Here is an 18,667-nt window from a genome sequence, read left to right as displayed (position 1 = left end):
AATGCCCAACTAAAGTTAGAATCAGAGGATTTGAATGGCCTTAATCAGGCCTTTTACATAACTGGGACTTCGCTTTCAAGAGAGGTCTAAGACAGGCATCATCCTGACAACTTGTCATCTGACGTGATCACCGATGGAGCTGGCTCCCCGCAAGAAATCCTTCGACCAAAATAGCTTGAAAGGTTTGCTCGACAATTAGATCAAAGCTAGGTCTGGTAACTATGGCAAAACCATGGCACGAGACAGAGTGACCATGGTGAAAGGCTTTTGAGTTAGAATAGAGATTATCAGAGCAGACAAAGAGACAATATGAAGATTATCCATGAGATTTGGGGGGCTCTTTAGGTCGTTTAAGATCAGCAGTGACGTGGTATTAAGTAATAGATGCTCTAAAAGTACATGTTTGGATGTTTCTGTTCCATCTCCTTAGCTTTGCTTCCACCAGACTCCTCCTGAATATGGATATCATTCCTCGGCATAACATCGTCATCAGTATCTTGCAACGTAATTGTTTCTCCCTGGTCATCTCCAGCGTCATCGGGGAAGTCCACGGGCTCTGCCTCGGGTGGTGTGGCATGAATAGATCGTGTACGTTGGTCTTCATCCATCAAAGCGTCGTGTTGGGCTGGCGAGTGGGTTTGCTCTGATCTATTTCGATACCATGCTCTTATTTCATCCGCATTTCTAAGGGGAAGACTATTCCATTCTCTTATACGGTCATCTTTCCTTTGTGATGAAGGCTTGAGTGAGGTGTGATTGTTGTTAGGCTCATCGATAGAGTGCACAAGCCGAAAGAGAGCTTCTTCCGTCTCTGCAAGACGCGTCTCTAGTCTGGTAATAAACCCAATTGGGAGACCTCTAGTATTTCATCAGTATTTATAGTGGTCAATATGAGTGAGCATGGTGGTGATACCTCTTGTTTTGTTCTGGGTAATGGCAGTTGGTGGGATCGTTGGTGCATTGCAGACAATGCGGCCTGAGCAGCCGTTAGCACGACGATCTCTCCGATGAGCATATGAAACACTTACAGTTGCCTATCACACTAGCGAGTTCTCAGTTTAGTAAAAGGCACTCCCTTTTTCCCCAGAATTGTGACTGGGGCACGAGATCTCACCTTGCGCTTCCGCTGCCGACAATGACTGCACGCTATCGGATTCAACTGCCTCTCAGCCTCTTGCTCACACTCAACCGACGCCTCATTATTCGCCATGTAAACAATTCACTTACACAAGGACTAATCCTTGTGCAGCATCTGTAATCGATCGGGTTCCCCAGAGCCAAAACGTCGCTCCACAGGCAGAATGACTTGTTCAACCCCGCCTCGGCCTTTTCTTTGTCCGGCGCGGCACTAGCACCTTTGCAGCTTCAGCTCAGCTTAGCTCGGCAGTCCCCAGCATCGTCAATTCATCCAGATTTCACAGCCTGGCATTGAGGATGTGATGTAAAGATGTCTTCTCATCACTCACCGTACGATAATATCGAGACAGCATCGCACTCAACCCTAGGTCATTCAGAACCTCACGGCCAGAAACGGAAATACTCGACTTCTCAACCCGGACGCGAATATGGATTGATGCGCGATACAGGTGAACACGATGCCGCTCGATTCGTAGGAAGCGGTAGCGGAATCCACTATATTCGTGCTGTTCATCTTCGCCTTGCCAAGAGATCTGCATCACGAACTACAGAATCTGGGTCTTCGGCTATCAATACGCTTATTCCCGGTGAGGACGATCAACTTCGTCAAGATGCTTCGATAAGAAGAAATCGAGAGCAGTTTCTTTGGAGAGATGATGAAGTCCGCGATGATGTCCCGCCCGGAGGAGAGAGCTTTGAAGACTTTGTCGAGTGGTCCAAGAGTTATTTCGAGGCTTGGCATCCTGTTCTTCCGTTCCTTCACGGGCCTCAAGTCCTGGGGTTGTTTGAAGAGGTTGCTAAGAACGGAATGCTATTGCTTGACCCTGTAGATACAGTCATCTTGAGGTCTGTTCTTTCTATATCGCTGGCGGATAGTCGACAGGCCGCTGCTTTCAAAAAGCCGATTCCGAAATTTTACCTCTTCAACAGTGTCGACGATGCGTTGGCGAGCTCGCAGTTTGCTTTGAGCCAGCCTGCGTCAATCCGCTCAACACAGGCAGCTTTGGCTATCCAGTTGTTCCTGACTTCGATGCTTTGTCTCAACGCCGCATCGAGATTAGGTGGACTTATTGTTAGGACTGCATTTCACATGGGCCTTCATCGATGTCCAGCGCGATATCCCTTCTTCACAGACAAGGAAGTTTCGGTTCGACGCAGGGTTTTCTGGTGTATCTACATTCTAGAAAGGCTTCTCTGCCAGTCTCTTGGACTACCTCTCGACATACGAGATGACGACCTGGATGTCTGTTATCCCGGCGAGGAGCGCCACACAATAACGAACAGGGAAGAAAATCCGGAAAGGTTACAGCTCCTTACGTTCGTGGCGAAGCATGCTCGTATACGTGGACTCATTCTTGAGCTCAGGAACAAGTCCATGCTTCAACGACAGGATACCGCAGATCGAGCAGCGTTCGTCCAAGCTGAGCTGGCTAAATGGTTCAACGAAATTCAAGACGCTGTAGAAGAGGACGACTTAGCCGATACTGGGGCAACTGCTCCCGCAATATCCGAGCATCACAAGGTTATGCTTTTGGTTCTGAAGCACGAATCAGCAATATGCTTGAACAGACCTGGCCTCGCTTCCGAACATCCTTCTTCATCATACTCATCCGCCTTCCAGGCATGCATCTCAGCTGCTAAGTCTATCTTGATAATTCTCAAGAAACATCGAAACCGCCACCAGTTGTCTGTAGACTCAACTAGTGCGAAGTCTCAAACACCCTTGTTGTGGCCTTCCTTCACGTGGTCTATCTGGATCAGTGCATTTGTTCTTATTCATGCTGCCTTTGAAAAGCAGGTCCATCTGGGTAGCGCAATGAGGTATGTCACCTTCCTTCTCCAGTCTTTCATTATTCACTGACTCTTTTAGGCATGTTGCTGCGGCCAAGGACATACTCGGTCATCTGGCTGCACGGGACACTTCCTGGCCAGAATACTGTCTTGGGGCCATAGACGAGTTGACTTCCACCGTTCAAGAGCTCTCCCAAGAGCGGCCAACGATGATTGAATCTCCGGTAGATGCAATCATCACAACACGTAGTTTCTCTCCAAGTGTCGGAAGTCAAGTACGGAGTGGTGAGAACACTACCCCTACAAGACTTCCAAGAACACAACATGCTCAATCTCAAGGCACTGAAACAAGAGACAGCCCAAACTCTATCCCTCAAAACACCTCTTCGAATACCCAAGCATTCCAAGGACTATCCTCCACTCAACCCTTCAGACCACAACAGAATAAACGACCACGGACGACGTATCATTCTACGGGTATCTTATCTCAAGACATACCCTACTCCCAGCCCCAAAATCCTCAGGCGCCATATTCCAATGACTTTCTGTCTACACCACGCACATCACTAAATCCAGAAGGAGCACCTGGTATGAATTTGGATAACATACCGCTAGAAGGCCATGAATCAATGATGTGGTATGATCAGCTCTTTGCGAGTTCATTCAGTGCCATCGACAATCCCTTTCTTGTAAACGCGGAGTTTGATGCTTCTGTTGATCCAACTTGGAACTATTTACGATAGTATGACTAATATTAATATATTATACCTCCTTCACCTGAACAACCTCCCGGTTCTTATTCAATACCACTTGTATATGCTTCTTCTCACTAGGCCCCTGGCCTTTGAAGAAGTTCTCGTTCTGAAGACATTCGAGAAACAGTTCATAAGCAGGCATATATCCCTTGACAAACATGATAACCTGCTCATCCGTCATGCCTGGCTTGTGCTGCCTCAACGCCCTCTCCTGGCCTAGCCGCCACTCGTAAACCTGGACGAGCTTCTCTGTACTCAGGTGTAGAAATCCATCAAAGTGCTGTGTTCCAGCGAATGTCTCGCAATATCTTCTCAAGTTCTTGTTGATGAGCAGAACATGGTTCAGATCATGGCTCGCCAGCGTGTTCGTAAGAGCCCATTCTTCAGACTGCTGTGCCTCAGAAGCTTTAGCTTTCTCCCACTTCCTCTTGACTTCCTCGTCAGTCAAAGGTTTGAAGCCAAGTGCCCAACCCTCAAAAATCAGAACATCAAGGCCGTCGTCCAGCGGAACTTCTTCCCATTTCTCAACGGGAACCCTTCCACCTTGACCACTATGAAGGCTCTTGTCAAAAGCTGGCCATCTGACAACCTTCTCATCACTCTCAACGCGGCCAAGTACTTGATCGAAGAAGTTCTTCGCTAGAACTTCGTCGTGAGTTCCAGGCTGGCCACGAGTTTGGAGAAGACCATTATCTGGGTTTGCTTCTCGAAGGGCCACAAGTTCTGGATGGTCATGATAGAGATCGTCCAGGGATACCATGCGGGTCTTGAGATTGTGTTGATTCGTGAGGGCTTGTGAAAGAGCTGCAGCCCATGTCGATTTTCCACTGCCTTGAAGACCAGAAAGACCTAGAACGAATGGTCTTGAGGAATTCTTCCGATGAACTTGGATAGCAGGGACAAAGATGTCCAGCACAGTATCAATAGCTTTCGGATCAATCATGGCTGGTGGAATGGAAGATATTGGGTCCTTCGTGATGAAATTTACGAGGAAAGAGTAAGTGATCGATAAAAATATTATCCCTCAAGATATCATGGAAGACAAAGGAAGGGAAAGTCCCTCATAGCCTACTTTGGGCTCTTCTAAATGATGGACAATCATTCCCCGCATCATAAGCCACTATTCACGGAAAAGCGTCAATCGCAACGGACTTGAAGCGCCGCTCACTTCCTTTCCCGGTCCGGGCGATGTCGTGTTGTCGCGGACATTTCTAAGTCCGCTCGCCTCCACACAAAGCCAAGACTAACATACTCTCAATCCGACATCTTCGTATATATAAGTATAACATATCTATCGTATACAACTCATCAACATCTTCAATTCTCATCACAAGTCTTCACAAACACATTAGAATAATCATGTCTCCCTCCGCAGTCACCGCCAAGAAGTCCTACAGCATCGCCTCCATCCCAGCTGATGGAATCGGTCCTGAGGTTATTTCTGCTGGTATCGAGGTTCTAAACGCTCTCGCCGATACTCTCCAGACTTTTGATCTTGACTTTACTCACTATGACTGGAGTTCGGATACTTACAAGAAGACTGGAAAGTATATTCCCGATGGTGGTCTTGAGCAGTTGAAGAAGCACGATGCCATCCTCTTCGGTGCCGTTGGAGCTCCTGGTAAGTCTTACTAAATGTTCTGATGAAACTTGATACTCATTTTACTAGATGTTCCTGATCATATTTCCCTCTGGGGTCTTCGTCTGGCAATCTGCCAGCCCTTCCAGCAATACGCCAACGTCCGTCCAACACGCATCATGCGCGGCACACAATCTCCCCTGCGTAACTGCAAAACCGGCGATCTCGACTGGGTCATCATCCGCGAGAACAGCGAAGGTGAATACGCCGGCCAAGGCGGTCGTTCACACCGCGGTCACGCCTGGGAAGTTGCCACAGAAGTCGCCATCTTCACTCGTCACGCTGTTAGCAGACTTATTCGGTTCTCGTTTGAGGTTGCGCAGAAGAGACCCAGAAAGCATTTGACTGTGGTCACCAAGAGCAATGCGCAGAGGAACGGCATGGTTCTTTGGGATGAGGTTGCCGCGGAGGTTGCGAAGGACTTTCCCGATGTTACTGTTGAGAAGATGTTGGTTGATGCTATGACTACAAAGATGGTTCTTAAGCCTGATAGCATCGATACTATTGTTGCTAGCAACTTGGTAAGTCATCTTTCCTCTACCTTGGAAGTCATCGAACTAACATACTCTAGCACGCTGATATTCTCTCTGATCTTGCTGCTGCCCTCGCTGGTTCAATCGGCATTGCACCAACAAGCAACCTCGACCCCAGCCGCGAGAACCCATCTATGTTTGAGCCTATCCACGGTTCTGCATTCGACATCACCGGCAAGGGCGTCGCCAATCCGGTCGCCACTTTCTGGACAGCAGCTGAGATGCTCGCATGGTTGGGTGAAGAAGAGGCTTCGACCAAGTTGATGGAGTGTGTTGAGAATGTCACTGCTTCAGGTGTTCTCACACAGGATCTCGGTGGAAAGGCGACTACTAAGGAGGTCACGGCTGCGGTTGTGGCAGAAATCAAGAAGAGTCTTAGCAAGAGTTCTAAGTGAGTGTTAGTAACGAGATAAGATGATTAAAAATGAACAATTCGTGTTTTTGTATGTCTTCATTGCCATAAACCTCTTTGCGTTGTAAAGTCCCATAGTTGTTGTCTGATGTACATCACTCAAGCAAACGCCTTTGTTCTAGACCTTTGTTCTCTTATATACACATAAAATGGCTACCTTTAGAATATTGAGCCTATCAGAGCGAGTTTCTTTTATCAGTTCATATCAAACAGCCCTATGTTACGCTAGCAAGTTAGGTATTATCGAGGAGTTGCATAGTCACGAGCAACTATACAATTTAAGAATCATCGGTCGCGTAGAAGCAAGTGGTAAAACAGTCTCGAAGAGAAGATAGAGCCATAACTTTTAATTCCCTCGTGTATCGCAATAAGCTATTTCACCCCGTATACACCTAAAACGCCAAATGTCGCCATATCTTGAGTAAAGCCCATCATACGAATGAGCCCTGCCCGCGGCATGTTACCGCGCTCTCACGGTCCAAGGCTTCCTCTCACCTCTTACCTATCGCGATTGCAATAACAGCCCTCGACTGGCATAGGAGCAGGGTTCTACAGAGACCAAGTTAGGAGTTGAGCCAAAGCTCTGTACCTTCAAGACGCTGCGATTTGCAAAGACGACATCGATCTCTTCTTACCCTGCTCAATAACGAGGGCGACGAGTATCGTAGCCTCGATCGTCACCGTATAGATCATCGTCGGAATCGATCAATATTTCTCCATAAACATCGTCTCTATAATGGCCTTGGCGATTCCTGCCCTGCTGGCGGGGAGGATCCTGCGCCGCCAGGCGAGCCGCTTCGCGATTCATCGCAAGTAGCCGATTTTGGTTTATGCGCCTGGCTTCAGCGTCCATCGCGTCGTATGCCGCTTCACGGCGAGACCTGTCTATCTGAGGTGCATCCATCACGTTATAAGGTCGGCGCGGCACATTCATCTGAGGCGCATCCCTCTCGTTGTAAAATCGGCCCTGGTAGTTTATTTGAGGTGCATCCATCTCATACCGATACAGCCTGGGAAGGCGGCGATCATCTCTTGCGGGTGGTCTCTCAATGCGCTGCTCGTTGATCTGCATGCGGCCCATACCAGGCATGAGAGCTTCCATGGCGGCACGGCCATCGTCCCGCCGGCGATCCATTCGTATTTCAGGCGCATATCCACCCTGTACATCAACGATGTGGTTAGCTATTCTCATATCTCCCGCGTGAGCCCTGTTTCTAGACACCCTATGTAGGCGAGGGGCATCGGGTGGACGACCTACCATTAGAGGATCAACTCTGCGTGGCTCCATTGGCACATCAGCTCGTCTTTCGGCTCGTCTGCGATTTCGCTCACGTTCATATGCGTCTTGATTCCTTTCATCGTGATAACGTCTTTCTCCATGATGATGTCTTTCACCATGCTGATGTTCCTGTTCGTAATGTTCCCCACGACGCCGCTGCTCCTGTGGTTCTTGTGGTTCCTCAGGAGGGGGCAACACCAGAGGCCGAATAACCCTTCGCGGTCCCCCGACTCTGGGCGGAACACGCTCTTCCTCACCCTGCATAGGTCGTAGCTGTGGAATCCTCAACGCTCCATCAGCCCTATCCGCTGCTGCCCCCTCAGTAGGGTGTGGGCGACGACGATACTGCTCCGGCTTCCTACCTGGACGATCCCTCATGGGTACCATAAAGTGAAAGCCTCCATAGACGGGGCAGTTGCAGGTATGCCATACTCGACCGCAAATAAAACAGAACTCTTGGCCGCAGGGGCATGTCATGTGGTTGCATGCCTCTGCGAGCTCGATCATCCTGCCGCACCCGGGGCAGTTAACGGTCCGGTTCTCGTCCATGGTGGCCCAGACATCTTCCTCGGCAGCTCCCTCTCGGCAGGGCTGGCCTGGATGGCCTCGCTCACCGCAGTCGCGACATGTGTGTGTATCGCATAACAAACAATGCCCGTTACGATCAGGTGGAATAAACGCTGCGCAGTTACCGTCATGGCAGTATAGTCTATCGTGGATCGGTACATCAGCTTCCTCTCGCATCTGGCGGAAAAGGTGAACCAAAGCAGGGGCGCGTGCAAGTGCAACACCCTCCTCAGTGATAGGGTCGCAGCATCTCGGCGGAAACTCTTCTTGGGAACGAAGACCGACTCGAATAGCTTCACGGTAGCAAGGTAAACAGTAATTGTGGCCGCAAAGAGCTCTAAAGTGAGCGTCATCGCCACAGATCATGCAGTCCTCGCCATTTCCTTGTTCAGGTGCAGGGTCATTTGCGGCTTCGCGAAAAACAATTCTCCTCTCGGTTCGATCCAGCACGATTCGATGGTTGGTATTGCGAACTTCGGGGCTGCGCAGTCGCTCAAATGCCAACTCTTCCTCGGTAATAATTCTACCGACCAGGAAAGCCTGCTCATCATCCTCTGCAAGTTCTAGAGCGATGGAAATTAACCTGGCCAGGTATGGCTCCGAGAAGCCGTCGTCTCCCTCAGGGGGTAGGAGCTCATGACGGATCAACAAGTCAAGAAAGTCTGGGTGGACGCGGTCGAGGGCGTCAGAAACATCCGACATGCTGGGCAGATGTCTGACAGAGGCAGGGTGTTGCATAGAAATGTTATGGGTGTCGCAACTACGGACCTGTCAAAGGTATATAGGTGTCAAGTCGCTGAGGTTCCTCTAAGCAGGTGTAAGTAGCGAAAGAAGTAGTAGTATAAGTTATAAGGTTATAGACTGCTTAGATGTCAACTGGAGATTTGTGCGAGACGTCAGAAGGTTTGTGGGAAAGAAAGCTTATTAGGTAGAAAGGGTTAGGAACGAAGGTATGGGAAGCTTTTATCTTTGGGTTGAGAGGCAGCTCGAAGCACGCTTTGACTGACTGTTCACGTATTGCCAACAGTGACCAGAGTCAAGCGCAAGGCAGTTTCAGTACCTGGTTGAAGAACAAGGCCACAGACTTCCAGTGACCTAGTGCACAGTGGGCATGTTCGCCGGTGACAAGTAGGGTCGAGAGCGTACTCATGTACCCAGCGACAGAGTCAGGGATCTCACAAGGGATTGATAGACGGTACAAAGCGTATTAGATGCTCAAAAATGCTGGTATTTGGTAGCTGACAGGTAATCAGATCGATATCAAGCCTTTCTGTAACCCCAAGAAATCCATCCGTGGCCATGCGCCGTCACTTCACTCCTCTCGACTATTAGCCGCTGCCCACAGGGTATCCGGGCATCCATTCATCGACGACGTAAAACACTGTGACTCCCTGAAAAAGATGGTAGGTAAATCATGAAAAAGATGTCCAAGAGCCAAGAGTTTGGTATCCAGCCCAGCCAAGTCCCCAGTACCGACAGTCCATCCGTAGCCCCAAACTGAGGGACGATTTGAGTTGATGTGATGGGCAACAAACAAAGAAACAGAATCCATATAAAATGAGAATGAAATCATCAATGACCATGACAATAACGCGTAAACCCCACTAACTCCACCTCGTCATGAACTCCATCGCTGATTCCTTATGTGACGTCCAGGCAAAAGACACGCAATATAGACAAACAATTCGGCGACGTGGAGCCTAATAGCTGAAGTCGACATTGGCCATGGCCATCGGCGGTGGACCCTTGTTCTGGTCATTGTTGTTATTGTTGTTGTTACTAGGCGATGAACCGTTGTTGTTATTGTTCTGATTCACGGTGATTGATGATGCGTCACCGTCACCCAAAGTTGTGTCTGCGCTTGATGCAGTCGTCGTTGTTTGCAGCTCGTGGCCTGCAGGTGGTTGGGCGCTCGGTGACCAACCATCGTTGAGCATCTGCTGGAAACTCCAGCTCGGTTCGAATGACTTGCTATTCCATGCGTGGTTCACTCGTTCGTACATCTCGTCGATCTGTTCCAGGCTGATCTTACTTGTTTCGTACACGTTACACCACACAAAGAAGACCGCCAGAATGCAAAAGGCGCCCCAAATGAAGAAAATCTTTGGTCCAAAGGAGGCGTTACCTGGCCCTGATCCAACCAAGAAAGGCACACTGTAGCCGATACCAAAGTTAAGAAGCCAGTTTGACGCTGTTGAAACCGACATAGCCTTTGCACGGACTTTGAGGGGATAAATCTCTGATGTTACGACCCACACCACGGGTCCCCAAGAAGCAGCGAAGAAGAAAATGTTGATAGCACAGAATGTGATGAGAATGGTCTGCGATGCTTTCTCGTAGCTCTGTCCTGTCGCGGTATCGAAAGACGCCATAAGGAGTTGGCAGCCGGCCATTCCAATGGCTCCGATCATCAAAAGCTTTCGTCGACCCCAGCGTTCGATAACCAACAGGCCTGGTATTGTCGAGACAACATTGATGACGTTGATAATAAGCGATTTGGTGTATGGGCTCTCGACGCCGGCACCGTCAAAGAAGGATGTGCTGTAGTACATTATGAAGTTAATACCGGTGAGCTGTTGAAGCATCTGAAGACCGCAACCAGTAAATGTTCGTCGACCAAGGTGTGGGGAACCAATAAAGATGTCTTTATAACTGTCGGGTCCTAATGTTAATTCGTATTGGTGGTTTGCTATCATTTCTTGCAGTTCGTCAACGAGCGCTGGATGTGTAATGTCTAGTCGTCGAAGTCGACTGAGTGAAAGACCGGCTTCGGCGTGAAGGCCCTTCTTAACAAGGAAACGGGGTGTTTCCGGTAGTAATAATAAGCCGCCGGTAAGAATAATGGCTGGCACAATCTGAAGGCCGAGAGGGATACGATAAGCGGAGGAATCTTTGAGTTTAGAGGCGAGAATGTTGACTACAGAGGCGGAGAAGAGGCCAATTGTAATTGATAGTTGATATGCGCAGACGAGGGTACCTCTGATCCATTTTGGTGCCATTTCAGACTGATATAATGGGACAAGGACCGAAATAAGGCCGACACCAATGCCAGCGAGAAATCTAGAGACATTATTAACGATATGGTCTTCCATATAAGAGATGAGGTGCACATACCTCCCAACCAGTAACAAATCTATATTGTTAGCGCAAACTTGAAAGATGGCACCGAGGCAGAAGATGCCCACGGCCACAAGAAGGGTCTTGCGACGGCCTAGAGAATCGCCAGTGGGTGCAGCAAGTAGAGCACCGAGGGCAGTGCCAGCGCTGAGAATGGCGACGATAATAGATGAGTCTTTTGTACAAATGTCGAGGGCGCCCTTTTCGTCGTGGCAATTTGTGTGCTTTCCGAATTGTTCCTTGAACTCTGTCATGGCAAGGATGCCGTTGATGGCTCTGTGAAGAGATATGGTTAGTTTCTGGCTGTGAAAATGATGTGACGCGATGAAATGGGCTGGTATGGACAAGTCCATGGTCGGAGAATCGAGTCGGAGTTTCTCGTGGGAGGTTCGTCGAGACAAGTCGCTGCCGTTTCGTATATCGCCCTTGTTTCGCTTCCTTCTTGCACTTCCTCCGGCGATATTGCCTTGCGTTCTTTTGAGATATATGTGGTGATGGCTTCGTCATGCATGTCACACGAGTCCGTGGCAGTCGTCGCATCGTCAAATCGAATAAAGTATCGTCGATAGGTCCCGGTATCTCCCTCCTCATGAACAACATCGTTGGTGTAGCGACTTCGAGCATCGTATGTCGTGATCCATCCATATCCAAAGGCATCCAAAGTCAAAAGAAAATGGTGGTCAGTCTTACCCAGTATCGTAGCCGAACAGCAACCCGCCAGAGGCAACGAAGAGACCGACCATGATGGCCGGCGCCGACGAGCCCGCGACATTGTCGGGTTTCTGCCAGCCCATGGCAATGGCCATGGTGTCGGGTGTTGAAGTCGTCAATCCAGGGTCAGAGGTATCAAGAGCGAAAGGCTCCGGGTCGGCGAGATTTTGGTGGAGGTTGAAGGGTTGAGAAGATCAACGGGGGGACATTGGGCGGTTCCGTGTGGGTAATATTTGGATGGGACTGGCCACTGGTCGACTTCTAGCCCGGCCGTTATAGTGCTAGACCTCGCACTGGGTACGGAATACCTTTGGTGCTGTAATGGTCAAAGTCAATGCCTACAGGTTCGCTAGTCTTTAAAAGGAGAGGGGAGAGCACGTGGTACATAACCAAATGTGAAAAGAGAAGGGGATAGAATAGATGAAATAGCAGAGTCGATAGTTAAGTTTGAGCCTTGGTGCTCAAGGCGTCTTCCATTAAACTATCAGAAGAGACTCAAAAGGAAGACCACAGAGAGGGGCAGACATGAATGGCGAGAGACTCCCATCTCCAGACAAGGAGGCAAAAGCAGGAATGATCATCACTCCAAAGCCTGACCATTCCTCATCCAGTCAAGCTTCAGCATTGGCTCTCTGACCTGCAGCCACTGGAACCTCGTCAAGCCATCCCAGTGGATTCTTTTCACTGGAACGAGCGTAGACTGGCTGAGCTAAGCGAGTCTACAGTGCGATTCCCCTCAAAATCAGCCAAAACACTCTAGCAAAAGGATGGATACCTTCAGAAAAAAGACGTCGCTGGTGTCATCACACAAGCATCACGGTTCAGGACATTATTTTCACCTTACACAGCACGCGAAGCAATCCAAGCACTGCCCTCGAGCTTGTCTTGAGTTCCCCGAATCTGAAACTGAGTCACATTGGCACGGTCCCTGTCCGAACAAGACCTGAGAGAGAAACAGGGGAGCTTCATTTTTCAGCTCATAAACGACCAAGCCATAGTTTCATGTCGTACGCAAGCTAGAAATGCAAGAAAATCAGGAAATTCGTATACAGATTTATGTGGCTGTGGGTAGGACCGAACTCCTTATGAGGATTCTATGATGGGGATTTACATATCATAGACTTGAGAAAGGGGCATTGTCAACATTATTGTCACAGAGACGGGATGATAGGTCTTGAGAAACAAAAACGCTCTCTTGTCATATTTCGGGCCCCGAGGACACTCCGCTGTTAGCTGCATTCATGCATCTCAGTTCAAGGGTGATAACTCTCGGTAATATTCCGCTGTAAGAACATGGTATGAACTTGTATTCCGAAAATTTGGATTCGAAATCAGGTCGTTCTCATGCAAACCATCATGTCTTCCAACCTCTCAATAAATAATGTTAATTATAGAGTTGTTGATAGTGTTTAGTACCCGAACCATCAGCAACTCCACCATAAACTCCTTCAGGATGATCGGATGAACATTGCAGTTCACTCTCACGCCAAGACCACAGTCAGAACACTGTCTCCCGCACTTAGCCACTCCAACCCTCAACAGCGCCGCCGCCATGCAGCGCTTACCCCGGCCTAGCACCGCATTCCCTTTTCTCCCCAGACTGTAGAGACAAGTCCCTTCACTCAACCTGATTGCATGATCAGTACTTTTGTGCAACGTGCAGAGTCACACAGTCTCCAGTTTCCCCACAAATCACCCCGGGGTTTTAGTCCGGGCCCGGTACTGAATACTTGACCAACGGGCAACCCTTGTAGGCAGGGAGCCAAGTCAAGTTCATGAATCTGAACAAAGAATGGGGGATACCACAAGCGAGTTTTTCTCTCTTTTTGTTATGGGGCTTTTTAAGCTTCAAATATGGTCTGATTAATTACTTGAACCCTTTCCCACGAGACCGGGTTCAGCCGCTCGGGAGCCGAAAACACAGCCAGAGACAGGAGTTGTTGACACTCTGATTTGATTTGATTTGATTTGATTTGAGTCGGCGATTGGTTGATGCGTACAGTACCTTGAACTTCTATTGCCCATCACATCACCAACAGCGAGTTTCTCAGGTCATGCGACGGTGCTTGCTTGGCGTATTCACTTGTGGCCTGGTACAACAAGACTCGGTACGACAGAATGTTAGTTATCCCGCCCTTTTCGGGAGTATGTGCACTCACTGATGAGGGTTCCTTTGCGTCCTGTCAAATGCGATAACAAGATCTGTGTTATAGCCATCAGATCATCATACAATGGAGACTCCGCCGAATATATTTAGATAGTGTCAAGTTTCATTGTCACCCTGTTGACACATAGCAGACAGGTACCTAGTCTACAGTGCAGTATTCCCCCAAGTGTCACGGCTGGCACCACAGTGTTCTTTTTTCATCGAAAGACATGGCTCTGCGGGGTGCAGAAAGGCTGGGGTTGAAACATGGGTTAACGACATAAGGCCGAGCCATTCCTTGGTAGCGTGTCAGAAATGCCGCTTACTACGAACGGTGGTCGTCTTTCACGTGGCTACTAGATCATCTCTGCTAGACATATCAGATCATAAAGAGAAATTCGTATATTTCTTGTGTACCGTGGCTTAGATGGAATTGTCGGGAGAGCGGACGGAAAGGGACGCAAGTGTAAGGTCAAGCACATACAGCGTTGAGTCGAATCTTGTGAACCTACCCTGGACTGTCAAACATGATGATAAAACGGGCGTTTTTCGTATATGTCTCATGTACATACCATTGAGGCCGGAGTGATAACAGCATTGTCAGTTAGATATCAGATAAAGGTTGGCGGTTGTTGTTTCGTTGGTTTACCGTTCCTGCTTGGTGTGTTCAGTACCTCAAATACATCACAGCTGGTTATCAAAAGATCTCGAAAGTGGCACAAACTGTCATTGTTGTATTCAGTCATACTATCATCAATGCAACGTATTCTCAGGGCCGCGTGGAGTGTAACAGACTGAAACAATCCCAGATAAGCCTGATCGTCAGGCACATCGTAATACGCAAAGTAAAAATTCTTCGTGATACATGTGCAATGTTCGATAACCTCCAAGCCACCATCCCAAGAGGGGGCAAGAAAACCTAGGACCTCTTTTCTAAGTGATAATAAGTCCTAGGTAAGTTTAGTATATCTTAGGAAACCTTTGGACCATTTATTTTAGTACCCTAATTTAACATCAGAAGTTTTCCTTCTCCCTAAGGCATCCCTATCATTGACTAACACAGCCGCCAACACCTAAGTTTCACCACCAGACAAACTGCACAAAGACGGGTTATTAATGTTAAAAATATCTTCATAAATTTGTATAAAGTAGATTTAGCAACAAGCTTGCATGCATCCCGCCTATGAATACAAAAATCCCAGACGCCTAATATTTGCCAGAGCCCTTCTTTTTGCGGGCATAGGGTACTACAAAATTCTCGCACAAAAAATCACACAAGAGTCATCGCCGCGTCACCATAGTTACATCAGACATTCGACCTAAGGCTCAAGAGTAACCTCCTGGCCCTTGACGCGGCCAATGACCTGCTGAGGCGCGTACTTGGGAATGACCTCGTCGTCGTGCAGCATCTCGAACTCCTCAGTCGCGTCGCGGCCCATGAAGTTCAGGATGGCCTGTACGCCACCAGGGTGCTCCTCGAGCCAGTTGCTGAGGTCCATGACGACACCCTTAACGACGACCCAGACGTTGTCCTTGGTGTTGTGCTTGGCGATCTCCTCCATGGTGAACTCCTTCTCAGGGACCTTGAAGGCCTTGGGGTCGTTGGGCTTAGCAGCCTTGGCACCGTCGTCCTTGGTAGGGTTGGGGCCAGCAGAGGCTGTGGCCTGCTCGTCAACCTTTGAAGGAGCACCAGAGCCTGAGGGAGCGGCGCCGGGAGCACCCCAAGAGACAGTTACCTGGTTGGGCACTGAGGGGTCAAGGTGCAGAGAGATCTGACCAACACGCTCAGCAGCGCTGCCGGCACCGCCCTTGAGAGCGTTCTGGAAGAGGTAGTTGCTGGCAGTGTCACCAGCAACACGACCGTAGACAACACAGCCGAGAAGAGAAGAACCACCAAGACGGTTGGCGCCGTGAACACCACCAGCCAACTCACCACAGGCGTAGAGACCCTCGAAGGGCTGCTTCTCCTGGTTGAGGACCTGGGCCTTGTCGTTGATCTCAATACCACCCATGGTGAAGTGGAGAACGGGCTCCATGACGGCGACGTGGAAGTCATCGTCAACGTTGACGGGCAAGTTGTGAAAGAACTTCTTGCCCCAGGGGTCCTTCTGCTTGCCATCGGCAATGTCGTTGTAGGTAGAGAAGGTCTTCTGGAGATGCTCAGGAGTGCAGCCAATCTCCTTGGCGAGCTCCTTACCGGTCATCTTCTTCATGAGACCACGGCCAGAGTAGTGGCGGGTGTGGAAGTCAAGAACCTTGGAGGCCTTGGAGTTGAGAACAAGGCGAATGGGGAACTTGTTCTTCTTCTTCTCCTCCCACATCATGCCGGAGACGTAGTCACGGTGACCGAGCTCATCACAGAATCGGTCACCATCGGCGTTGAGGAGGAGACCACCCTCACCACGGAGAGCCTCAGCAGCAAGGAACTTCCACTTGGAGCCGGGGTCCTTGGGGTCGACGAGGCCTGTGGGGTGGACCTGGACCTTGTCCATGTCAATGCCGTTACCGCCAATGGCCATAACCATCTTCTGACCGTCACCAGTAGCGTGTGTGCCGTTTGTGGTGGCAAGGCCATAGGTATCAGGTCGGTGCTTCTTGAGCAGGGAAGAGTCGGAGAAATCAGCGGCGTAGCCACCAGTAGCGAGGACAACGGGACCGTCAATGGAGACGATCTCACCGTTGTACTCGTACTTGACACCAGTGACCTTGTTACCCTCCTTGTTAAGCTCGGTGACGCGGGCCTTCTTGATGATCTCGACACGGCCGGGTTCGCTCTCGGCAAGCTCCTCAAGGCGCTGCATCAGGGCGTATGTGATGGCCATACCAGGGAACTTGGCATCGTGGCCTCGGTGGGTTCGGGGCTGGGAGTGACCACTTTGATGATTGTTAGGTTATTGTTTCAATGCTGACGGGAGGCGAATTGAACATACCCGAGACGAGAGACGAGGGTGAGATCGAGGTTGAACTCATCCTGAAGCCACTCGACAGCAGCAGCGGACTTGTAGGTAAGAACCTTGATAAGGTCGGGTCTAGCCTTGTCACGGGCAGACTTGAGAGTATCATCGTAGAACTGCTTGACGCTGTCGGGAATGCCAGACTCAACCTGTGTCCTTGTGAGAGCACCGTTGATGCCGGAAGTAGCCTTGGTAGAGTTTCCACCGAAGAAGCCTACAGGAAGCGAATGTCAGTGAATGTTGCGGTCTACTAAGTCCAGGCGCTTCAATGCGCTGGGTTAGTGAGAGTTGGTAGTGACGTACCCTGCTTGTCGAGGACAACAACGTTGCCGCCAGCCAAGTAAATGGTGTGCGCAGCAGACAGACCAGAGACTGAAAACAGATGTTAGAATCGTCGCAACACACGGCGCAAAGCCTCCGAGAGGCGAATCGGTGTCAACTTACGGCCACCGCCAACGACAATCACTCTAGGAGCCATTGTTGCGTGTGTATTGTGTATGTGAGTATATGGAGAGGGTATAAAGAAGACACGGCTGACTCCCACGCAAGAATACAATAGTAAAGGGGAGATGTTCTTGGGAGGGGGAATAAGAATACAAGTTCAAAAAGAAAAAGTCGGAGGAAGAGGAGGATCAAGGGACAAGTTCTTATTTAGTACTGTATGCGATCGATGGACGCCAACAAGGCCGAGGGCGAGAGGCAAGCACCGAACCGAAAGATGCAAGGTAGTAAGGCGTTACCCAGTAGTGGATGCCGAGGTCGAACCATGAATGAATGATGAGCGCGTGCAAAAAAGAGCGGGCGTGGGCTGGGCCGCCTGAGAGAGGTGAGTTTAACGACGTGGGTCATCGACGAGGTTCAAGTACTTGTTTTACCACAAAAACAGCACATATTACTCTATTATTATTGATCTAATGACGTATCTATACTTTTACTCTCCCCTCATCTGTTAGATGATTCTTTTTCATGTCTTTTGGCCTCTCTGTTCATGAACTGTCGCAAACATTGACCTGACGGACTTTGAACTTGCAGCAAATCAGATGCCACCATTTTCTCAGCATAGCAAGGCCAAGGCCTAGGATTGCTCCCCGGAAGCGGCTGCAATGCCCACTGAGACTTAGCGTCAGTTCCCTGTATCCACCCCCGCTACAGTTAGAATTTGGGGATTAGGGGAGATGCATCAATTCCATCAGTTGAACTTTCATATGAACGTTTACTCGCCTATTGATGTGCAATACTCTGTAAACTTGAGACTTCTCACCAATTGAGGGTCCTATAGTCTCTAGTCCACATTCTGCCCCCAACAAAGACTACTTCGGCTCAGTTACTCGCTGCCTTCGCCGTAAGCTACGCCGAAACACCGCATCGCATTTGTCTACCAGGCGACCGGGCAACCCACCGACAATGGCCTCTCTCGCGACTGATGTGCCGAGGTCTCCGCTTCTGAGGACATTGTGGGGAAAGCTACAGCATCTCAGGCTAAGGTGTTAAGTCAACACTACAGTGTTGTTCCGGGGTTCCGGGGTTCCGACTTGTCTAGGTAATAAGGAGTCTATCATGGGAGCATGGTCTTTAACCGGGTGTATTATATCTCGTCTATTTATTTTATTATAACTCTGAGCATGT

At 49.4% G+C, this 18,667-nt stretch overlaps 7 protein-coding genes across 7 annotated transcripts; 2 read left to right on the top strand and 5 right to left on the bottom strand.

Annotated features, from left to right (window-relative positions):
* Positions 1–349: 349 nt before the first annotated feature.
* Positions 350–1,263, bottom strand: FOBCDRAFT_221918 (uncharacterized protein). The gene is made up of 4 exons (XM_031178265.3): positions 1,115–1,263; positions 1,029–1,042; positions 914–976; positions 350–858 (listed from the first exon to the last, which is right to left on the bottom strand). Exons 1-4 carry the CDS (start codon positions 1,208–1,210, stop codon positions 390–392), a joined length of 642 nt encoding a protein of 213 aa, XP_031044152.2. The 5' UTR covers positions 1,211–1,263; the 3' UTR covers positions 350–389.
* A 184-nt stretch (positions 1,264–1,447) lies between these two features.
* On the top strand, positions 1,448–3,671 carry FOBCDRAFT_292396 (fungal-specific transcription factor domain-containing protein; the record flags this gene model as incomplete). The annotated part of the gene is made up of 2 exons (XM_059611800.1): positions 1,448–2,958; positions 3,008–3,671. The coding sequence occupies 2 exons, from the start codon at positions 1,448–1,450 to the stop codon at positions 3,669–3,671; spliced, it is 2,175 nt and encodes a 724-aa protein (XP_059464739.1).
* On the bottom strand, positions 3,651–4,783 carry FOBCDRAFT_221915 (P-loop containing nucleoside triphosphate hydrolase protein). The gene has a single exon (XM_031178268.3). The coding sequence runs from the start codon at positions 4,624–4,626 to the stop codon at positions 3,691–3,693; it is 936 nt and encodes a 311-aa protein (XP_031044155.2). The 5' UTR covers positions 4,627–4,783; the 3' UTR covers positions 3,651–3,690.
* A 152-nt stretch (positions 4,784–4,935) lies between these two features.
* FOBCDRAFT_318758 (uncharacterized protein) lies at positions 4,936–6,277 on the top strand. Its single transcript, XM_031178269.3, has 3 exons — positions 4,936–5,304; positions 5,353–5,843; positions 5,894–6,277. Exons 1-3 carry the CDS (start codon positions 5,043–5,045, stop codon positions 6,248–6,250), a joined length of 1,110 nt encoding a protein of 369 aa, XP_031044156.2. The 5' UTR covers positions 4,936–5,042; the 3' UTR covers positions 6,251–6,277.
* A 630-nt stretch (positions 6,278–6,907) lies between these two features.
* On the bottom strand, positions 6,908–8,815 carry FOBCDRAFT_273122 (uncharacterized protein; the record flags this gene model as incomplete). The annotated part of the gene is made up of 1 exon (XM_054704302.1): positions 6,908–8,815. One exon carries the CDS (start codon positions 8,813–8,815, stop codon positions 6,908–6,910), a length of 1,908 nt encoding a protein of 635 aa, XP_054560277.1.
* A 998-nt stretch (positions 8,816–9,813) lies between these two features.
* Positions 9,814–12,036, bottom strand: FOBCDRAFT_239271 (and other transporter-domain-containing protein; the record flags this gene model as incomplete). The annotated part of the gene is made up of 4 exons (XM_059610243.1): positions 9,814–11,173; positions 11,228–11,504; positions 11,552–11,844; positions 11,921–12,036. The coding sequence occupies 4 exons, from the start codon at positions 12,034–12,036 to the stop codon at positions 9,814–9,816; spliced, it is 2,046 nt and encodes a 681-aa protein (XP_059464738.1).
* Positions 12,037–15,200: 3,164 nt separating this feature from the next.
* On the bottom strand, positions 15,201–17,810 carry FOBCDRAFT_181591 (FAD binding domain-containing protein). The gene is made up of 4 exons (XM_031178274.3): positions 17,486–17,810; positions 17,345–17,413; positions 17,018–17,255; positions 15,201–16,961 (listed from the first exon to the last, which is right to left on the bottom strand). Exons 1-4 carry the CDS (start codon positions 17,517–17,519, stop codon positions 15,407–15,409), a joined length of 1,896 nt encoding a protein of 631 aa, XP_031044161.1. The 5' UTR covers positions 17,520–17,810; the 3' UTR covers positions 15,201–15,406.
* Between the last annotated feature and the right edge of the window lie 857 nt (positions 17,811–18,667).

Source organism: Fusarium oxysporum, chromosome IV, assembly GCF_013085055.1.
Source record: "Fusarium oxysporum Fo47 chromosome IV, complete sequence".
NCBI classification, from domain to species: domain Eukaryota; kingdom Fungi; phylum Ascomycota; class Sordariomycetes; order Hypocreales; family Nectriaceae; genus Fusarium; species Fusarium oxysporum.
This window is presented reverse-complemented; position numbering and strand designations above follow the sequence as displayed.

What these genes read in the sequence shown, in the direction of transcription:
- FOBCDRAFT_221918 (XM_031178265.3), bottom strand. Translation starts at nt 1,210, where the DNA reads ATGGCGAATAATGAGGCGTCGGTTGAGTGTGAGCAAGAGGCTGAGAGG. An exon ending in TACCCAGAACAAAACAAGAG is followed by an intron (nt 859 to 913) that starts GTATCACCACCA and finishes ATGAAATACTAG; the next exon opens with AGGTCTCCCAATTGGGTTTA.
- FOBCDRAFT_318758 (XM_031178269.3), top strand. Translation starts at nt 5,043, where the DNA reads ATGTCTCCCTCCGCAGTCACCGCCAAGAAGTCCTACAGCATCGCCTCC. An exon ending in CGGTGCCGTTGGAGCTCCTG is followed by an intron (nt 5,305 to 5,352) that starts GTAAGTCTTACT and finishes TCATTTTACTAG; the next exon opens with ATGTTCCTGATCATATTTCC. An exon ending in CTATTGTTGCTAGCAACTTG is followed by an intron (nt 5,844 to 5,893) that starts GTAAGTCATCTT and finishes AACATACTCTAG; the next exon opens with CACGCTGATATTCTCTCTGA.
- FOBCDRAFT_221915 (XM_031178268.3), bottom strand. Translation starts at nt 4,626, where the DNA reads ATGATTGATCCGAAAGCTATTGATACTGTGCTGGACATCTTTGTCCCT.
- FOBCDRAFT_181591 (XM_031178274.3), bottom strand. Translation starts at nt 17,519, where the DNA reads ATGGCTCCTAGAGTGATTGTCGTTGGCGGTGGCC. An exon ending in TGTTGTCCTCGACAAGCAGG is followed by an intron (nt 17,256 to 17,344) that starts GTACGTCACTAC and finishes CGCTTCCTGTAG; the next exon opens with GCTTCTTCGGTGGAAACTCT. An exon ending in ACCCTCGTCTCTCGTCTCGG is followed by an intron (nt 16,962 to 17,017) that starts GTATGTTCAATT and finishes CAATCATCAAAG; the next exon opens with TGGTCACTCCCAGCCCCGAA.